This window comes from Protobothrops mucrosquamatus, unplaced genomic scaffold (genome assembly GCF_001527695.2).
Source record: "Protobothrops mucrosquamatus isolate PMUCROS unplaced genomic scaffold, P.Mucros_1.0 scaffold_282, whole genome shotgun sequence".
Taxonomy (NCBI): Eukaryota; Metazoa; Chordata; class Lepidosauria; order Squamata; family Viperidae; genus Protobothrops; species Protobothrops mucrosquamatus.
The window spans coordinates 719973-734791 of record NW_015386358.1 but is presented as its reverse complement, the minus strand read 5'-3'; the positions used below and the strand labels follow the sequence as shown (position 1 = coordinate 734791).

At 41.0% G+C, this 14819-nt stretch overlaps 1 protein-coding gene across 2 annotated transcripts; it reads left to right on the top strand.

The window, feature by feature from the left end:
- The first annotated feature begins 2343 nt into the window (after positions 1–2343).
- Positions 2344–14781, top strand: RAD9A (RAD9 checkpoint clamp component A). 2 transcript variants are annotated; one of them, XM_015831859.1, is made up of 12 exons: positions 2344–2516; positions 4368–4437; positions 6868–6938; positions 8092–8232; positions 8548–8662; positions 10436–10535; positions 11024–11130; positions 11792–11898; positions 11998–12062; positions 12503–12592; positions 13016–13214; positions 14333–14781. In XM_015831859.1, the coding sequence occupies exons 2-12, from the start codon at positions 4404–4406 to the stop codon at positions 14435–14437; spliced, it is 1134 nt and encodes a 377-aa protein (XP_015687345.1). In that variant the 5' UTR covers positions 2344–2516; positions 4368–4403; the 3' UTR covers positions 14438–14781. The 2 variants fall into 2 exon arrangements, with proteins under 2 accessions (XP_015687345.1, XP_015687346.1); XM_015831860.1 differs by lacking the exon at positions 2344–2516 and adding an exon at positions 3945–3958.
- Positions 14782–14819: the final 38 nt, after the last annotated feature.

The following is a 14819-nucleotide window of genomic DNA, read 5'->3' as shown; positions in this document are numbered from 1 at the left end:
AATTTCTTTATCTCATGGTACATGTTTGCAGTCAGTTTAAAATCAAGAAAAGTTACTTGTCTGGATTGCGGAAAGGACTTATTGTTACTCGATAATGAATGCTTCTGTTAATTAACTAGATAGCCTCAAATCTATTCCTGATTTTGGAGTCCATACAGTAAATCTCTTAAGGATTGTTGAAGGAAGTCTTCATCATGGTTCAGTCCAAGCCGGGAATAAACAACATGGCGACTGCTTTAGAAAGAAGGTTGCAGTTTATTGAAGAGAGCCAGATAGAAAGATGGCTCTGGAAGAAAAAAGAGGGAGCACATGTAGGGAGTGGGTTTTTATACCCTCTGGGGCTCTTGAATTTGTTTCCTGTTCCTGTATGAGACTTTGTATTTCCTGTGTCATGTACTTTGACCTGAGTCTGAGTGTGCCCCTTTGCCATCTGTGGGTTAATCCTATTATGTCCTGTCTTAGAATTTGGGTGGGGTATGCAGATTTTAGGTGTCTTTGTCTTCCTAAACTTCTAGCTGGGGGCCTCCAACCTTCCTGAATTGATTATTTACATCTGTATTTCTGCAGAGCTGGTTTTTGCTTGGGTGAGGGAGACTTGGGGCTATTAAGAAAAACTGAGCATGCTTTTCTGCCTCTAAGATCCTTTGAGGAAATATAATATTCTGCCCTTTTAATATTTCCTTCTCTGCAGGGGGGGCTGACTTTCCACAGGGTATTATTAAAGGCTACAGTACTTTTTTTCTGAGTGCATACTGTAGGAGTTGATTGAGCCATGCATGATGCAATGAAGTTATAATTACCTTTCAATTATATTTTGCAATTTAGGAGCCAGGTTTAAACCCAGTTATTTACTTATGGCCTGCTGCAAATATAATCTAGTTTTAACATGTCTATTTGAATTAATAAGATATTTTAATTTCAAAAGGAAATCCATGAGTTTTACTAGATGTTGTAGTGCGGTTTCAGGGTCCTATTTAACAGTAAGTGGGGTAATGGGAAGTAAATAAGGAGATCATTTGGAATAAAACCCAATGTCTTGCTCTTGAGATGGCTTAAATGTAATGTAAATGTAATGTTGATTTTTTTTGTCCTCTCCATTTTTCACAGCTCATTTTCTTAAACTAATGAAAAACATTCTTTAAAATAAAACAAATATCTTTAGCGTGCATATCTTGTACAGGGCACGTATCCAGTTGCAAAAAGTTCAGAAAAGTAAAATACCATTTCCCCAAATAATGTTCTATCAAGAAAACCGTGAAATAAAGTTGAATAATTCTATCAATAGCGGGATATAACAGCACACATCAAAAATGAAATTTAGTTGCCTGCTTTCAAAGTGAAACACATAGATGACACACCTAAACATACTATATACTGTACAACATATGTATAGACCCACACCCGTACATATACATAACAAATAAATATTAAATACTATCCATCTTGAATATATAACAGAAGGAGGAAGCTTGAGAGTTCACAAGGTTAACGCTGTATGGAATGAAACTATGGCTGAATCTGGATGTTCTGCTTCAGATACCACAAAGCCTCCTCCCAGAAGGTAACAAGGAAAATAGGTCGTGAAGAGGATGTGTAGTGTCCCAGATAATCTTATGGACCCTGCTCAAGCAACGCTTCTGTGCTATGTCCTGGATGGAAGGGAGGGAACAGCCAATGATTTTGTCGGCCATCCTCACCACTCTCTACACCGCCTTCCTGTCTGAAGCAGGAATATATACATACATACATACATACATACATACATACATACATACATACATACATACATACATACATACATATATATATATATAAAAGCATAATCCTATCCGGGCTTACTTAGAAGAAAGTCTCAATGATTTCAATAAGGCTTACTCCAAGAAAGCGAGTTTTGGAACAATAAACCACCTTTCCCTTTTCGCTAGCTAAAAGCAAGGCGAGATCCCCCGTTGGAAAGTAACTTCCTCCTTCGGTTCATTCAGCGCAGGCGTAAACCCTCCCCTTTCTCGGACTGCAGCCATAATCAAAGGATTAACAAGAATCAGAAGAGTCCTCAAATCTGACCCCCTCCCTTCCCCTTCGTTTGAAACGAGGAGGAACTGCAGTCTACCCTCCGGTCCAAGCTCGGCGTTGATCACGTGGGTGAAACTCCACAAATGAGATTTCACTCACTTTCCCACGTGCTTTCCCAGCAGGACCTGGCCGTCGTATTGTCCAATGAGAATGCAGGGTGGGTGGAGAGGAGGTTGGTTCTTTGCGTTGCTGTTGGAGGGAGGCGGCAAAAGGAGAAATTAGTGTAAGAGGTTTAGACGGTGTTTTCTTTTTGTGGAGTCCTTTTTTTTTGGGACAGGATTACGGAGCGGCAGCTTCTTTCTCATGTCTGGGGTCGCCATTCAGCAGTATTTAGCTTTGGGGTGGGGTGGTGAAGCCTTGTGTCCAAAGAGCAAAGCGAAATACGTGTCCAAGTGGGAAATTTAGCATTCAGACGTCGGTGGACTGATGCCTTTCATACCAAGGTATCTTTTCTTGAATGGATGGATGGATGGATGGATAGTATGGATAGTATTGCTTAGAATATTTGTTGAATTTGTCCCAATATCTCCTTTCTCCTAAGGGAAGATCTCCTTTTCTAGTTAGGACGGGGTCAGCATCACAACCAAATTGCTCCACTGAAACAAATCCTATTATTCTCCTAGCAATTGCCTATATATGAACTGTCAAGCCATCTACATCCATCTGTCTATGTATCCAGAATGCTTAAACCAATTTTTCCATACCTCGTTAAGGCATAAGATCTCATGAAACAGCCATTAAAAGGAAAGACGAAGAAGAAGCAAGGCTGGTGCTTTTCAGCTATTCAGATTGGCAACATCTGGAGATTACGTAGTCCTCGACTTACTACAGTTCATTTAGTGGCCGTTCAAAGTTACAATGGCACTGAAAAAAGGGACTTATGACCATTTTCACACTTACGACCATTGCAACATCCCCATGGACATGTGATCACAATTCAGACGCTTGGGAACTAACTTATTACTGTTGCAGTGTTCTAGGGTCATGTGATCCTCTTTTGTGACATTTTGACAAGCAAAGTCAATGAGGAAGCCAGATTCATTTAACAACCGTATTACTAATTTAACAACTGCAATAATTCACTTAACAAGTGTGGCAAGAAAAGTCATAAAAGGGGGTAAAACTCACTTAACAAATTTCTTACTTAGCAACATAAATTCTTGGGTCAATTGTCATAAGTCGAGAACTCCCTACATATAAGCACAAAATGGAATTTGAACTTAAATTCATATTCTAAAAAGCACATTTGACAATTTTCCATCTATTTAGGTGAACACACGATAAGCAAGATGTAAAATAGGTGGGGTTTTTTATATAAGTCAGTGATGCTGAATAGTTTCTTCCAAAAGTAAAACCACCGCACTGCCTTTCCTGAAACCACAATTTGTTTGACACCCAAATGCTATGAACTGTGATATGTGTTACATTATGTGGTATAAAGAGGATCTTATGACACCTTCAGTGTTACATTGTTTGATGTTAAGACGGATTGTGAAAAAATGCAATATTGCAACTTTCATTGTTCACTTTCTGAACAATAAAAGCTAAATACTTCACTTCCATGCATTTCATGCAACTTCAAAATCCAACTTGACACCAACTCCTAGGCAGGCTAGGATTGATCTCCAGGACAATTTTGGAGGTGGGGGGCAGTCCCTCCTAGAAAATTAGTTCTATGTGTTAGTTCCATGGAACTATACTTCCACATACTTTTATAATTTCTGTCAAAGGCTTGGCACTGTGTCAATTTCTTGTACTCTTCCACTAGAACAGGGGTATCAAACTGCGGGCCCACGGGCCGGATGCATCACGCAAAAACCACACCCACCCCAGCTCCAGCAAGGGAAAAAAAGTTGCGATAGGTTGCAACACGTCATGTGATGTGGTGAGTGTGACACCACTGCACTAGAATAACATTGCCTTATTCAATTCACATGGAAACTCTGTTCCGTGAATTAAGCTGAAAATCGTTTCCATACTCTGTTAGTGGTTCTGTAATTATTTTGTATTATATAAATGTATTATTTTTAAATTTTATATGTTAAGTTAGCAGCTGACTTTGGGGAACAAATATGCAAAGTAGAAATCTCATGCCCTTCAAATGCCTAAAATGAATGAAGGTTATTAATTTAAATAGACAGTATGTGGATTTATTGTAAAAAAATGATTTTTTTGTGCATTTGTGTGTGTGTGTGTGTAATTTTCTTTTATTTTCTAGTATTTCCTTTGTGAAATAGAGTACTTATTGGGTATTAGATGAAGAGTAATCATGCAAATATTTTGTTTCTTCCCAGTTGTACTAGAGTTATCAGTGATATCTCTTCTTTGGCATGAAGTGCACAGTTACAGGAGGCAATGTGAAAGGTGAACTATGTACAACAATTTTATTTAGTTATTTATTTAAAAAAAATTATAAGGTTACTTAACTCTAGAACAACTCAGCGCAACATACAGTACAAACAATCATACAGTGCCATTAAAATAAACCAAACCCCCCACCCAAATGCCATAGGAAAAGCAATCACTAAAAGACAAACATGCAGGACCAGGGCTTTTTTTTGTCATAGAACGCCCAGAACGGAGTTCCGACACCTTTTTTGGATGGAACCTTGTAGGGTAGGCAAGGCGGGTTGTATGACGTGTGTGAGTTCCGGCATCTTTCTTTTTTCTTTTTTCTTTTTTTTTACAAAAAAAGCACTGTGTAGGACCCATCACCTACTCTAACTTGGAGAGTCTTGGAGAAACAAAGTAGATTTTCAGAGCTCATTTGAACATGACCAGAGTAGGCACCAAGCATATCTCAAGTGTTCCAAAGACCAAGTGCTATGACAAAAGTGTGGTTTCAAGGACCTATCAGAAGACACTGTTAATGGATGGGACAAGGAGCATGATCATCTGGGCTGGGCAGAAACCACAGAGGACAGATGGTTCTTTGGATAACTACAGTAATGAAGTATTCATAGATAATAGCCAGCATCTTGAATTGCAACCAGAAGCAGTGCTTTTTTTGTACAAAAAAAAAAAAAAATGCCGGAACTCACACGTCATACAACCCGCCTTGCCTACCCTACAAGGTTTACCTTTGTAGTTGAAAAAAAAACCCTTCAATTTTTAGTGTATCTAAAAGACTAGGATTTTGTTCAAGGTAAGTTAATACTATTAATGTTACCATGCACTGTGTGGCTTTAAATTACAAGAAGGCATTTTATTAATCTTTTGGGACATTTACCACTGGCATACCCATTTAGTTTATGAGTGGAAATGTCAGCTTTCTATGTGGAATGAAATTGGCCCAATAAAACAAAATTTGGTTGCTTGTAAAAGATTGAATTATTTTAAAGAACTTGTCAAACAAGGTGGAAACATATTTGGAGTTTAATATGGATATTGACTTAAAACAAATTAAAGTTGAAACTTTGTCAGTGAGCAGATTACTTTTAATTTACCTTTAAGTTAAACCCAATTTAATAAATAGATCTGATTAAACCTCATACTGTAGATCTACCTTTACATCTGACCAATACATAGTTAATATATATTATTATTAATACTAAAACCTCCAAATCACAAGACATTGGCTTTATTCTTATTCTTCCCCTCTGCAGTTTGAATATAAAGTATAAAAGACTTAAAAGAGATTTTCGTAGACATCCCAGTCTTTGAACTATCCAAGGAACCAAAACAGCAAAGTTTTGCTGTCGGGCAAGCTTCCACGCCAGTCGCCTTTCTTTCCTCTCACTTCGCTTCTTTTTAACCTCACATCCCACCTTCTGTAAGGGAAGGCAAAAGGCTCGCTCACCCTCATGTGAAAGATGGCCTCCATGTTTATGTGTCTCCTACTGCCACCATTGACTTCTATACCACATGGTCTGACCCAGCCAATCAAGCCATGCTCTGGTTATGGTGCTCTGGCGCCTCATGGCTCCTCCTAGAGGAGGCAGACAGCGCCGGAGGGGACCCCACTCACACCGTACCGCCAGCAGGGCATTTTCAAAAGCAAGCGAGGATAGGAAGGGCAACAATAGGAAAAGAACGCAACTCTGGAAAATCCGTTGAAAAAAGGTGCCGGAACTCTGTTCCGGTGCATTCTATGACAAAAAAAGCCCTGACCAGAAATATCCTGGTAACAGTGTAGTTTATGGATCAAAAGTGTCACATAAGTCTGATGAGATACAACTATAATTGCCCACGATGCCACATTCTGCTGCAACTTCTGAATAACTTTCAAGGTTAACCTGATGTAGAGTAGATTGCAGTGGTCCACATACAAGATGACTAGAATGTGAGTGACTATCTCAAGGGCCTCTTGGTTCACAAAAGGAGACAATTGGTATACGTACAAGATGTCAGCTGCCACTTTGAGTCCAATTTTGTGAGTCTCCTAAATTTTGTGTAAGGGCATTAATTTCTGATCTGGTCCTTCCAAAAACAGGAGTATTGGTAGAGAGAAGATACTTCTAAAGGAGCTTTTTCATCAGTAAAATAACAATCTTTGCAGGATAGAAAGAGTAAGAACAAGTGCAGGATTCAAGAGAGAAAGGATGATCATTTTTGGCTTTAGTCTTCTCCACTGTTAATATTACATGCATCCTTCCCTCTTCCCCACCGAGAACCATAGAATAAAGAAATAAACCTAGCTTTTATATAAATCCCAATAATTAATTAGTAGCAGGAGGGAGTTGTGATGGGTAATCTCCCTCTACACAGATTCCTAGCTAGTGTAAGAAACAGCATTTCACACTGTATGAGACTTCACTTTATCCAGTTGTTTGTGTTCTTCTGTCCCTTGTGCAGCCCTGGGGAAAGCAGTACATGCTCTCTCCCGGATTGGAGATGAAATCTACATTGAACCACTAGAAGAAGGGGTAAGAGGGGACCTAGGAGATATTTGCTGGGCTTGGAGAACTTTACAATGAATGTTATGTAAATGGCAAGCTACAGTTATATGAAAAAGAAAGTGCTATATATTCCACAGAAGACTTAATGCACTTTAAAAAAAAGTTAAATATAAAATGTTATGGGAAAACTTGGGTTTTAGGAATTAATTCATTTGCCATTCTGATGCAGAAATATATAAAAATACATAAAAACGTGCAATATATTTTGAAAGATAGAACAAGATATAATGGAAATCTGTGCTAAGGTCATACAATGTATACCTGTTCATTAGAGGCATATCCCTTAGGTGGCCAGGAAATAATTTTGTTTGCATAAAAATAAAGCCCTGGTAAGCACCGTCATGACCAAAGCAGGGCTACAATATAGTCTAAATTAGTACGTCTGTGTAGTTCATTTTCAAGTTTGTTTCATGTTTGGACAAGTTATGCTGAATCTTTACAAGGCATGTAGTAACTGACCAGGAAATGGGTGGTATAGGTAACTGAAAGAAAATAGCAACCTCAGTATGCTGCACTGGTGAAAGGCAAAGTTCACTATTGGGAATGTATATAATGTAAAATTATTTTGGAATGCTTTTATTTAATTCTTTTGAGTGCCAGCAGTCACACTGTGTATAATTCTGGTCAGAGTTCACCTCAAAAGATCCACTGAATAATTGGAGAAGAAAAAGAGAATCAGAATACCTCGAGTAACAGTTGCTAGGAAATACTGGTGTAAAGTTGCTGTTTACTGTAAGCATGCTGGCTGGGAGATTGTGGAAGCTGAAATCCACACATCTTAGAGTAGCCAAAGTTGAGAAACACTGCTCCATGTTCTGTATGTAGGAGACACAGAGTGGGATAATATAATGCTGGACCCGATCTGACCAAGCATCTCTCCCCTAGCTGCTAGGTGTTAGACCAGGGGTCTTCAAACCTGGCCCTTTTATGACTTGTGAACTTCAACTCTCAGAATTCCTCAGCCAGGCACGTTGGCTGAGGAATTCTGGGAGTTGAAGTCCACAAGTCATAAAAGGGCCAAGTTTGAAGACCCCTGTGTTAGACACTGAGAGAAAACTAAAGGCTGGAGAGATGGGGATTATTTCCTATCCTACTGTTATTTCCTCTTTTATCTTTCTAGTTGTCTTTGCGTGCAATAAACACATCTCGCTCTGCCTATGCCTGTTTCCTGTTCACCTCACTCTTCTTCCAGCACTACCAGGCTGGGGAATCCGGGTCAGACCCAGATGTCGGTGCTTTCCGATGCAAAGTGCTCATGAAGGTGAGATGCTCTTAAACGTTGCAGAGAGTGTGCAAATTTTCCTCAAAACCTAAGTAAATATTCCCCCTCTGGGTTCTTGCAGTCTCTGCATCCCTTTCAAGTCAGCAACATAGGCAGATCCAACCATTTGGTCTGTAAACTGACCTCAGGAAGTCAACCTGGCCTGTGAGTGGCCCACTGAATGTAAAAGCTATCTTGGGGTTTGAACTTGAATCTTCCCCATCCTAATTTGACACTCAAGCATTATGCAGAATGGGGCACTCTTAGTGACTTTCTTTTGTTTGAAGAACAATCTTACACAATTGTGCCTTACAGTCTTTCCTAGCTGTATTCCGCTCAATTCCTGCTCTGGAAAAGACAGTGGAGAAATGTCTCATGTCACTGACTCCCAAGAAGAACCGGTTCCGCGTGCAACTGCATTGCAAATATGGTGAGCACTGGAAAAGAGCCCTCCTTGAACATGAAAAGGCTTAACTTTAGACAGCAGAAAGGGGGTCATTTGAATGGAGAAATGATCAACCGTGGTTCAGGAATCTTATTGCTTATTCATATCTAAATGGGAGAGCAGGACCCAAGAGTGGTTCAAATGAATTTGGAAAAAGAAGTACAGGCAAGAGTAAAGAATCTATTGAAAATCACTATTAAAAGCCACAGGCCTGCATCACTTTTTAACTGAAGTAATAAAGGGTTGCAAAGATCCTGAATGTTGAATGAAGAGTTCAGAGTTTGTTCATATGCTGAAGGCTAAGGAAGCGAAAAATGTGTATCTGACGCCTTCAGGAGCCAGGAACAGAACTTCCAGCCACACTGCCAGCAAATTCTAGCAGTTTTAAGAAGTTGGAACCAGAGAAAGTGATTTAGTCATTAGTTTGGGGGAGGGGTTTCCCACTCTCATCCATAAGAAGCATAACATAGAAAGAATGTATGAAGGAATACACAATCAGCCCCTGCTGATAGGTACTATACTACCCCTAATTTTCTGCTTTCAGTGCTTACAGAAATACTGTAAGTGCTTCTGGGGTTTCATTTAACTGCATTTTAGTTGATGAAAAAAAGGATATCTCGCATGTACAAAAGCAAAAGTAGTCTGAACTTGTGAATATCATTTTTCTGTACAGTAGCGGTGACGTACTTAGCTGCCTCCAAATTATGCAAGCCGAATATATCCTTTGTTCTACAATATTTCAAAAATATCTTGTTAAGGAAAAATGATTTTACAAAAGTATACTGTGCAAATGTAACAGGGGGGCTTTGGTACAACCACTAAAATAAAAATATTAAAACACTTGGGACACTTGAGCCTTCACGTCAAAATCTACCAAGATTTCAGATTGGGAGCATGTGAAATGATTTGGTGATAGCTATCTGCATCTATCTGTATGTATCTATACTACTTGTACGCTATCTGAGAAGGGTCTACGTGTGTTATGCTCACAGATACAGGTTATTGTGAACTCAATCTCTAACAATCTGAGCTTGGAAGCTAAGCAGCATCGTGGATGGGAAATTATCACAGAATGCCTGGGCTATAAGTTACATGGGGGCACTGAAAAAAAAATGCAGATGTCAGTAGTAAACTAACTTCTCTACTAATGCTAAGAAACCTGTGTGGTCACGTCTATGAACTCACCACAGTGAATTGAGCTCAGATCAAAGGAGATTGTAGCTTTTGTGATCTGCATAAAACTGGGAATGGCTGTCTTGTGAATTGAATTTAACCTGGAAGAAGCATGAACTGTCTTAACAGCACTATCTTTAATGAATGCATGGGAAAGTGTTTCATTTTTTAATGAGCACATATTTCATCAGAAGCTTTTACTTTCCACCCCCCTCATCAATGTCACCCTTTTTCCTTTTGTCCTTGAAAGGAACAAATGCTGCTTTTTCCCCCCTCCTAAATTTATCACATCTCCAGCAGCATTAGCTCAGGACCCGCTGAGAGATATGGCCTAGCGCTAGGCTATTTTCCCTGACAATCTAATTGGCTTCAAGTAATGGGGTTTATTTGGTTTCATCTTATATGGGATCTAGTGAACTATGGCATAATCAACAAACCAGGGTTGAAAGGATGTCTTAGTGTAATAAATCTGTGTTTTCTCTCTCTCTCCCCCCCCTCTCCCTCTCTCCCTCTCTCTCTCTCTCTCTCTCTCTCTCTCTCTCTCCCTCCCTCCCTCCCTCCCTCCCTCCTATATATTCATTGCAGGGGTTGTCAAGACTCACGATTTGTCATTCCAGGAATGTGAACTGTTACAGGCTGTCTTTGACAAAACAAAATACGCCCATTTGCTGCGTGCTTCTCCCAGGTGGGATCATGATGTGACAGAGAGATTTTAGTGCAGGGGGATGGAAGGCTGTTTTGGTTCAAATGCATCTGTAGGAATGGTGCTGACAGTACTGCCCGTGTATGTGTTGTATGCATCCTTTGCACAGTGAATTCCACCATTCAGAGGCCCACTTTATCAATACAGCAGGCAATGTGTCAGCATGGCATAATTTACAAATGTTGAAATAGATGGATGTTTTGAGAATTATTTATTTTTATTTATTTATTGAATTTATATGCCATGCCTCTCACCAATAAGACAACTCTGATTATGCATTCCCCTCCCCCAAATTGACTTACTGCGTATAAGAATATGTTGTGTGAGCAAATGGTTATTGGTGTAAGCCAATGCTGTTGTCCCAATTACGTTACTAAAACAATAAGTACAGAAGGGAATTGGGGATGTTCAGCTACGAAGTTTTTCCTCTTCTACTCAGCCTTTTTCCTGCCTCTCTCCACCCAATTCAGGCTATTAGCAGATGCTGTGGTTCATTTCCCACTTAACCTGGCTGAGGTGACTCTGGGTGCCAGTCCTGGTGGGAAGGTGACTCTCCGTAGTTACCTAGAAGACACAGGTGAGCTGCCCACCAGGCTTTGCTTCCAACTCCTCCCTCAAACCTGACAAGGCAAGGTTCCCTTAGCCCAGTGGTTCTCAACCTGTGGGTCGGGACCCCATTTGGGGTCGATCGACCATTTCATGGGGGTCGCCAAGCAAGGCTGTCAGCCATTTTTTTTGTCCGCCATTTTTTCCCCTTTTCCGGCGGGTGCCTTACCTCCCTTGGGCTGGGCCAGCTGGTGGTCGGCCTGCTCCGTCTCTGCCGCTTGCCAGCTACACCTTGGCCGGCGCAGGGGGCGTAACCACGCATGTGCGGCGCTCCTGGGCAGGGAAAGTCCTCAACTTACAACCGGTTGGGTAGTCCTCGACTTACGACCGGTTTAGTCCTCGACTTACAACCGGTTTAGTGCTCAACTTACGACCGGTTTAGTCCTCGACTTACGACCGGTTGGGGTCGCGGCATTAAAAAGGTTGAGAACCACTGCCTTAGCCTCCCTTAAGAAACGATTGCCGTGGCTAGAAGGTTCCAGCCTGAGGGCCTTTTAGCGGTGGTGGCTGTAAATCCCTGACTCTCTTCAGCAGTCCGCAGTTGTCTCTTGTGCCTTCTCATGGAAAGTGGTATGGAACGGAGAGAAGTGGTTACTGGAAGAGATGTTTTCTGACCCATCTCTTTGTGACAGAGCCAAGTCGGATGATGGTGACAGAAATGTGTATGAGTGAGGACGAGTTCCAGGTCTTCCACATCAAGCAAGAAATACAAGTCACTTTCTGCCTTAAGGAGTTCCGGGTGAGCATGCGTCTGGCTCCCTGCCTTCTGTGGGGCAGGCTGAGTTTGTTCTTCCCAATCTGCTTCATCGCTTTTCTCTTCCCCCTTCCCCGTTTTTAGGGTTTCTTGAGTTTTGCTGAGTCCTCAAATCTTTCCCTCGATATCCACTTCGATGAACCTGGCAGGTAGGACTTAAGCAGCTTAATGATCAAATAGACCAGTGTTTCTCAACACAATGCTGGCTGTGAAATTCTGGGAGTTGAAGTCCACATGCCTTAAAATTGTCAAGGTTGAGAAACACTGAAATAGACCCTCCTACAGTGGCACCAGGCCATTTTAAAGTACAATATTAAATAACACTCGCTGGAGGGTATCCATATTGTTTCACAGGATTGCTTTGAGTGTTTCTCAGAGACTCTAGTTTGATGTAACCATCCTGCCTATACTCTTTTAAAAAAAGGCAGTCTTTGTAAGCATCAGTGGACGTATTTTCTGTTCTGCTTCACCAGAGACATCTGTACCTTGGCTTGGTCAGCTTGGACATGTTTCCATTCTTGTTGCTTTTTCTTTGATTCCCATCCCGTTGAAATATGTAGGGCCGCCCTTCCCATATTTATCTTTACAGGCCAGCTATCTTTACTGTGGAGGATCCTGTGCTGGAACTACAACTGGTCCTGGCCACCCTTTCCGAATCAGAAAGCCATCTGCCAGCCAAGTAAGAAATATTCTACCTCCTGCACTAAACCTTCTTGGCTCAGAGATAAAACAAGTTGCTGGAAAAGAACAAAGCGTTTAACAGGACCTCCATCTTGGCATACAGGAAGGTGGTGTCACTTTGAAACGGGCAATTTTGTTGCTCTTTCAGCTGAGGTGTTTTATCCTTCCCCAGTCTTGAACCATCTTAAAGGGGCTGTTTGGTTACATTGGGAACTGTTTAATATTTCAGTTTTAAATTAATTATTTCCTGCTATTCATCAGGCTGTGTCAAACCCCTGATGTTTGGGCTCAGGATTTAATTGGTAAGAACTTAACCAGGTGTTACCAAGGAAGGCTTTCCCTAGGATGAACACGACACCTTCTCTAAGAAAAGCAACTAGGGCTCTGTAGCTAACGGCCTGCCCCGATTTGCCTCTTCCAGCACTCACAAGCCAGTTGCCCCAGCCGGTGACTTTACCAGTGATGACATTGATACCTACATGATAGCCATGGAAACCACATGCGATGAAACGGAACCATCTCCCAGCCCTGCTTTCGCCACAAGACATCCCAGTTCTGAGACCAGGGAATCAGAGAGTGAAAATGAGGACACTGTCCTTGGCACACCACCACAAAAGAGGGTAGGTGGTGCAAGCTTGTTCCTGCTCAGTGCATGAAAACATAGTGGAGGGTGTCAAGACATTGGCCTGGAGAACCTCCTGACCCTCCACATTAAAGGATGTGAGAAGCAGGAGCATAGATGTGCTTTTCAGTATAGGAAGGGTGTGACCATTGCAGTACTTATTGGCATCTACCCACACATGCCCCTTTTGTGTGTATTGCTGACTACTGTAGTGTGTGACATATCACTTAGTTCAGAAGCAGAGAAGCTTCTAAGTCATACTGGAGCAATGTCTGGGTGATGCCACTGAAGTGGGTGGGAATTTCAAAGGATAATTTATTGGGGAAAAGATCAGTCCTGCAGGTGCCCCGGTGATCACAAATGCAGAGGTCATAGGCACTTTGCCCCAGTGTGTTAAGTGGATCCTGCTATTCTGTTGCTTTCAATAAGTTACAATCAACTATTATTGAAAGCAATAAAATAGCAGGATCCCACTTAACACACTGGGCCAAAGTGCCTATGACCTCTGCATTCATGATCACTTCCTGGCACTTACATATTCTCTACATCCAGCCATTACGGTTTGTAAAACATGGGTCTAGGTTTACATATGCACGGAACCACTTCTGAATCATTCAATAATGTGTGGGAAAGTTGACTGTACTTTAGTGTGGTCTATGTACCAACTTATATACTTACAAAGATATTCATCCCTTGCAGTTGATCCTAAATTATGACTAACTTCAGTTGGAGCTGAGCCATTATTTACTAACTTTTAATGGCAGCAGCCAGGCTTTGTTAATCATTCTATTGCAAAATCAGTTTTTTTTTTTTAAAAAATAAATCACTTGAAAAGGGTGGTATGTGTATGTGGTAGAGGTGTGGTGAAAAGTACATTTGGGAGCAGCTTTGGAGCAGTTGGGAGGAACAGGGAAAGGAGGAAAACGCTCGACCTCTAGGTATGGTAAACTTTATTCTGAATATCATCTATACCTTTTCTTCTACACGTATAAAGAATATTGTTTTTGTGTGCTTTTTTAGATTTGTTCCCGTTACCAATTTGTGATGTGGAAACATTCAAGAATGCTTGCACCTTTTCAGCTTTCTTTTCCCCTCAACTGTTATTTTCTTTTGCAGTTTCGTTCCTTATTCTTTGGATCGGTTTTAAATGAGTCCCAGGTGGGCTCTCGTTCCTTTTCCAGCCAGGACGTACTAGCAGAAGACAGTGAGGGAGATTCGTGAGCTCCTCTGGATTGCTGCGCATGGAACACACCTCTAAACCCCAAGGAGTCTTTGGCAGGTTAGGATTCTAATCCAACCTGCCCCAGCAGAATATTTTCTGACCAGAGACAGCTCTTTGTTGGCATTTTTTAATTAAATGAACAGTATCATGGAACTAGTATTTCCAGTGTAGAATTATAACAGAACCACCATCTCACCCAAGCCTTTTTAATTATTTTTTTTTTAAAAAAAGAGAGACAATTCTTGCTTTGAGTTTGCAACTAATGTATAGCTCTTAATACATTCATTTTATTAAAAAATATATTTCTCAGTGTTTAATGCCAGGGCATACTGCTGCTGTAATATAGACCAGGGCTTTTCAACCTTTTCACCCATTGTACCA

Coding starts and splice junctions, on each gene's coding strand:
- RAD9A (XM_015831859.1), top strand. CDS start 4,404: ATGAAGTGCACAGTTACAGGAGGCAATGTGAAAG. Junction 8,233..8,547: donor GATGCAAAGTGCTCATGAAG/GTGAGATGCTCT, acceptor TGTGCCTTACAG/TCTTTCCTAGCTGTATTCCG. Junction 10,536..11,023: donor TTGCTGCGTGCTTCTCCCAG/GTGGGATCATGA, acceptor CACCCAATTCAG/GCTATTAGCAGATGCTGTGG.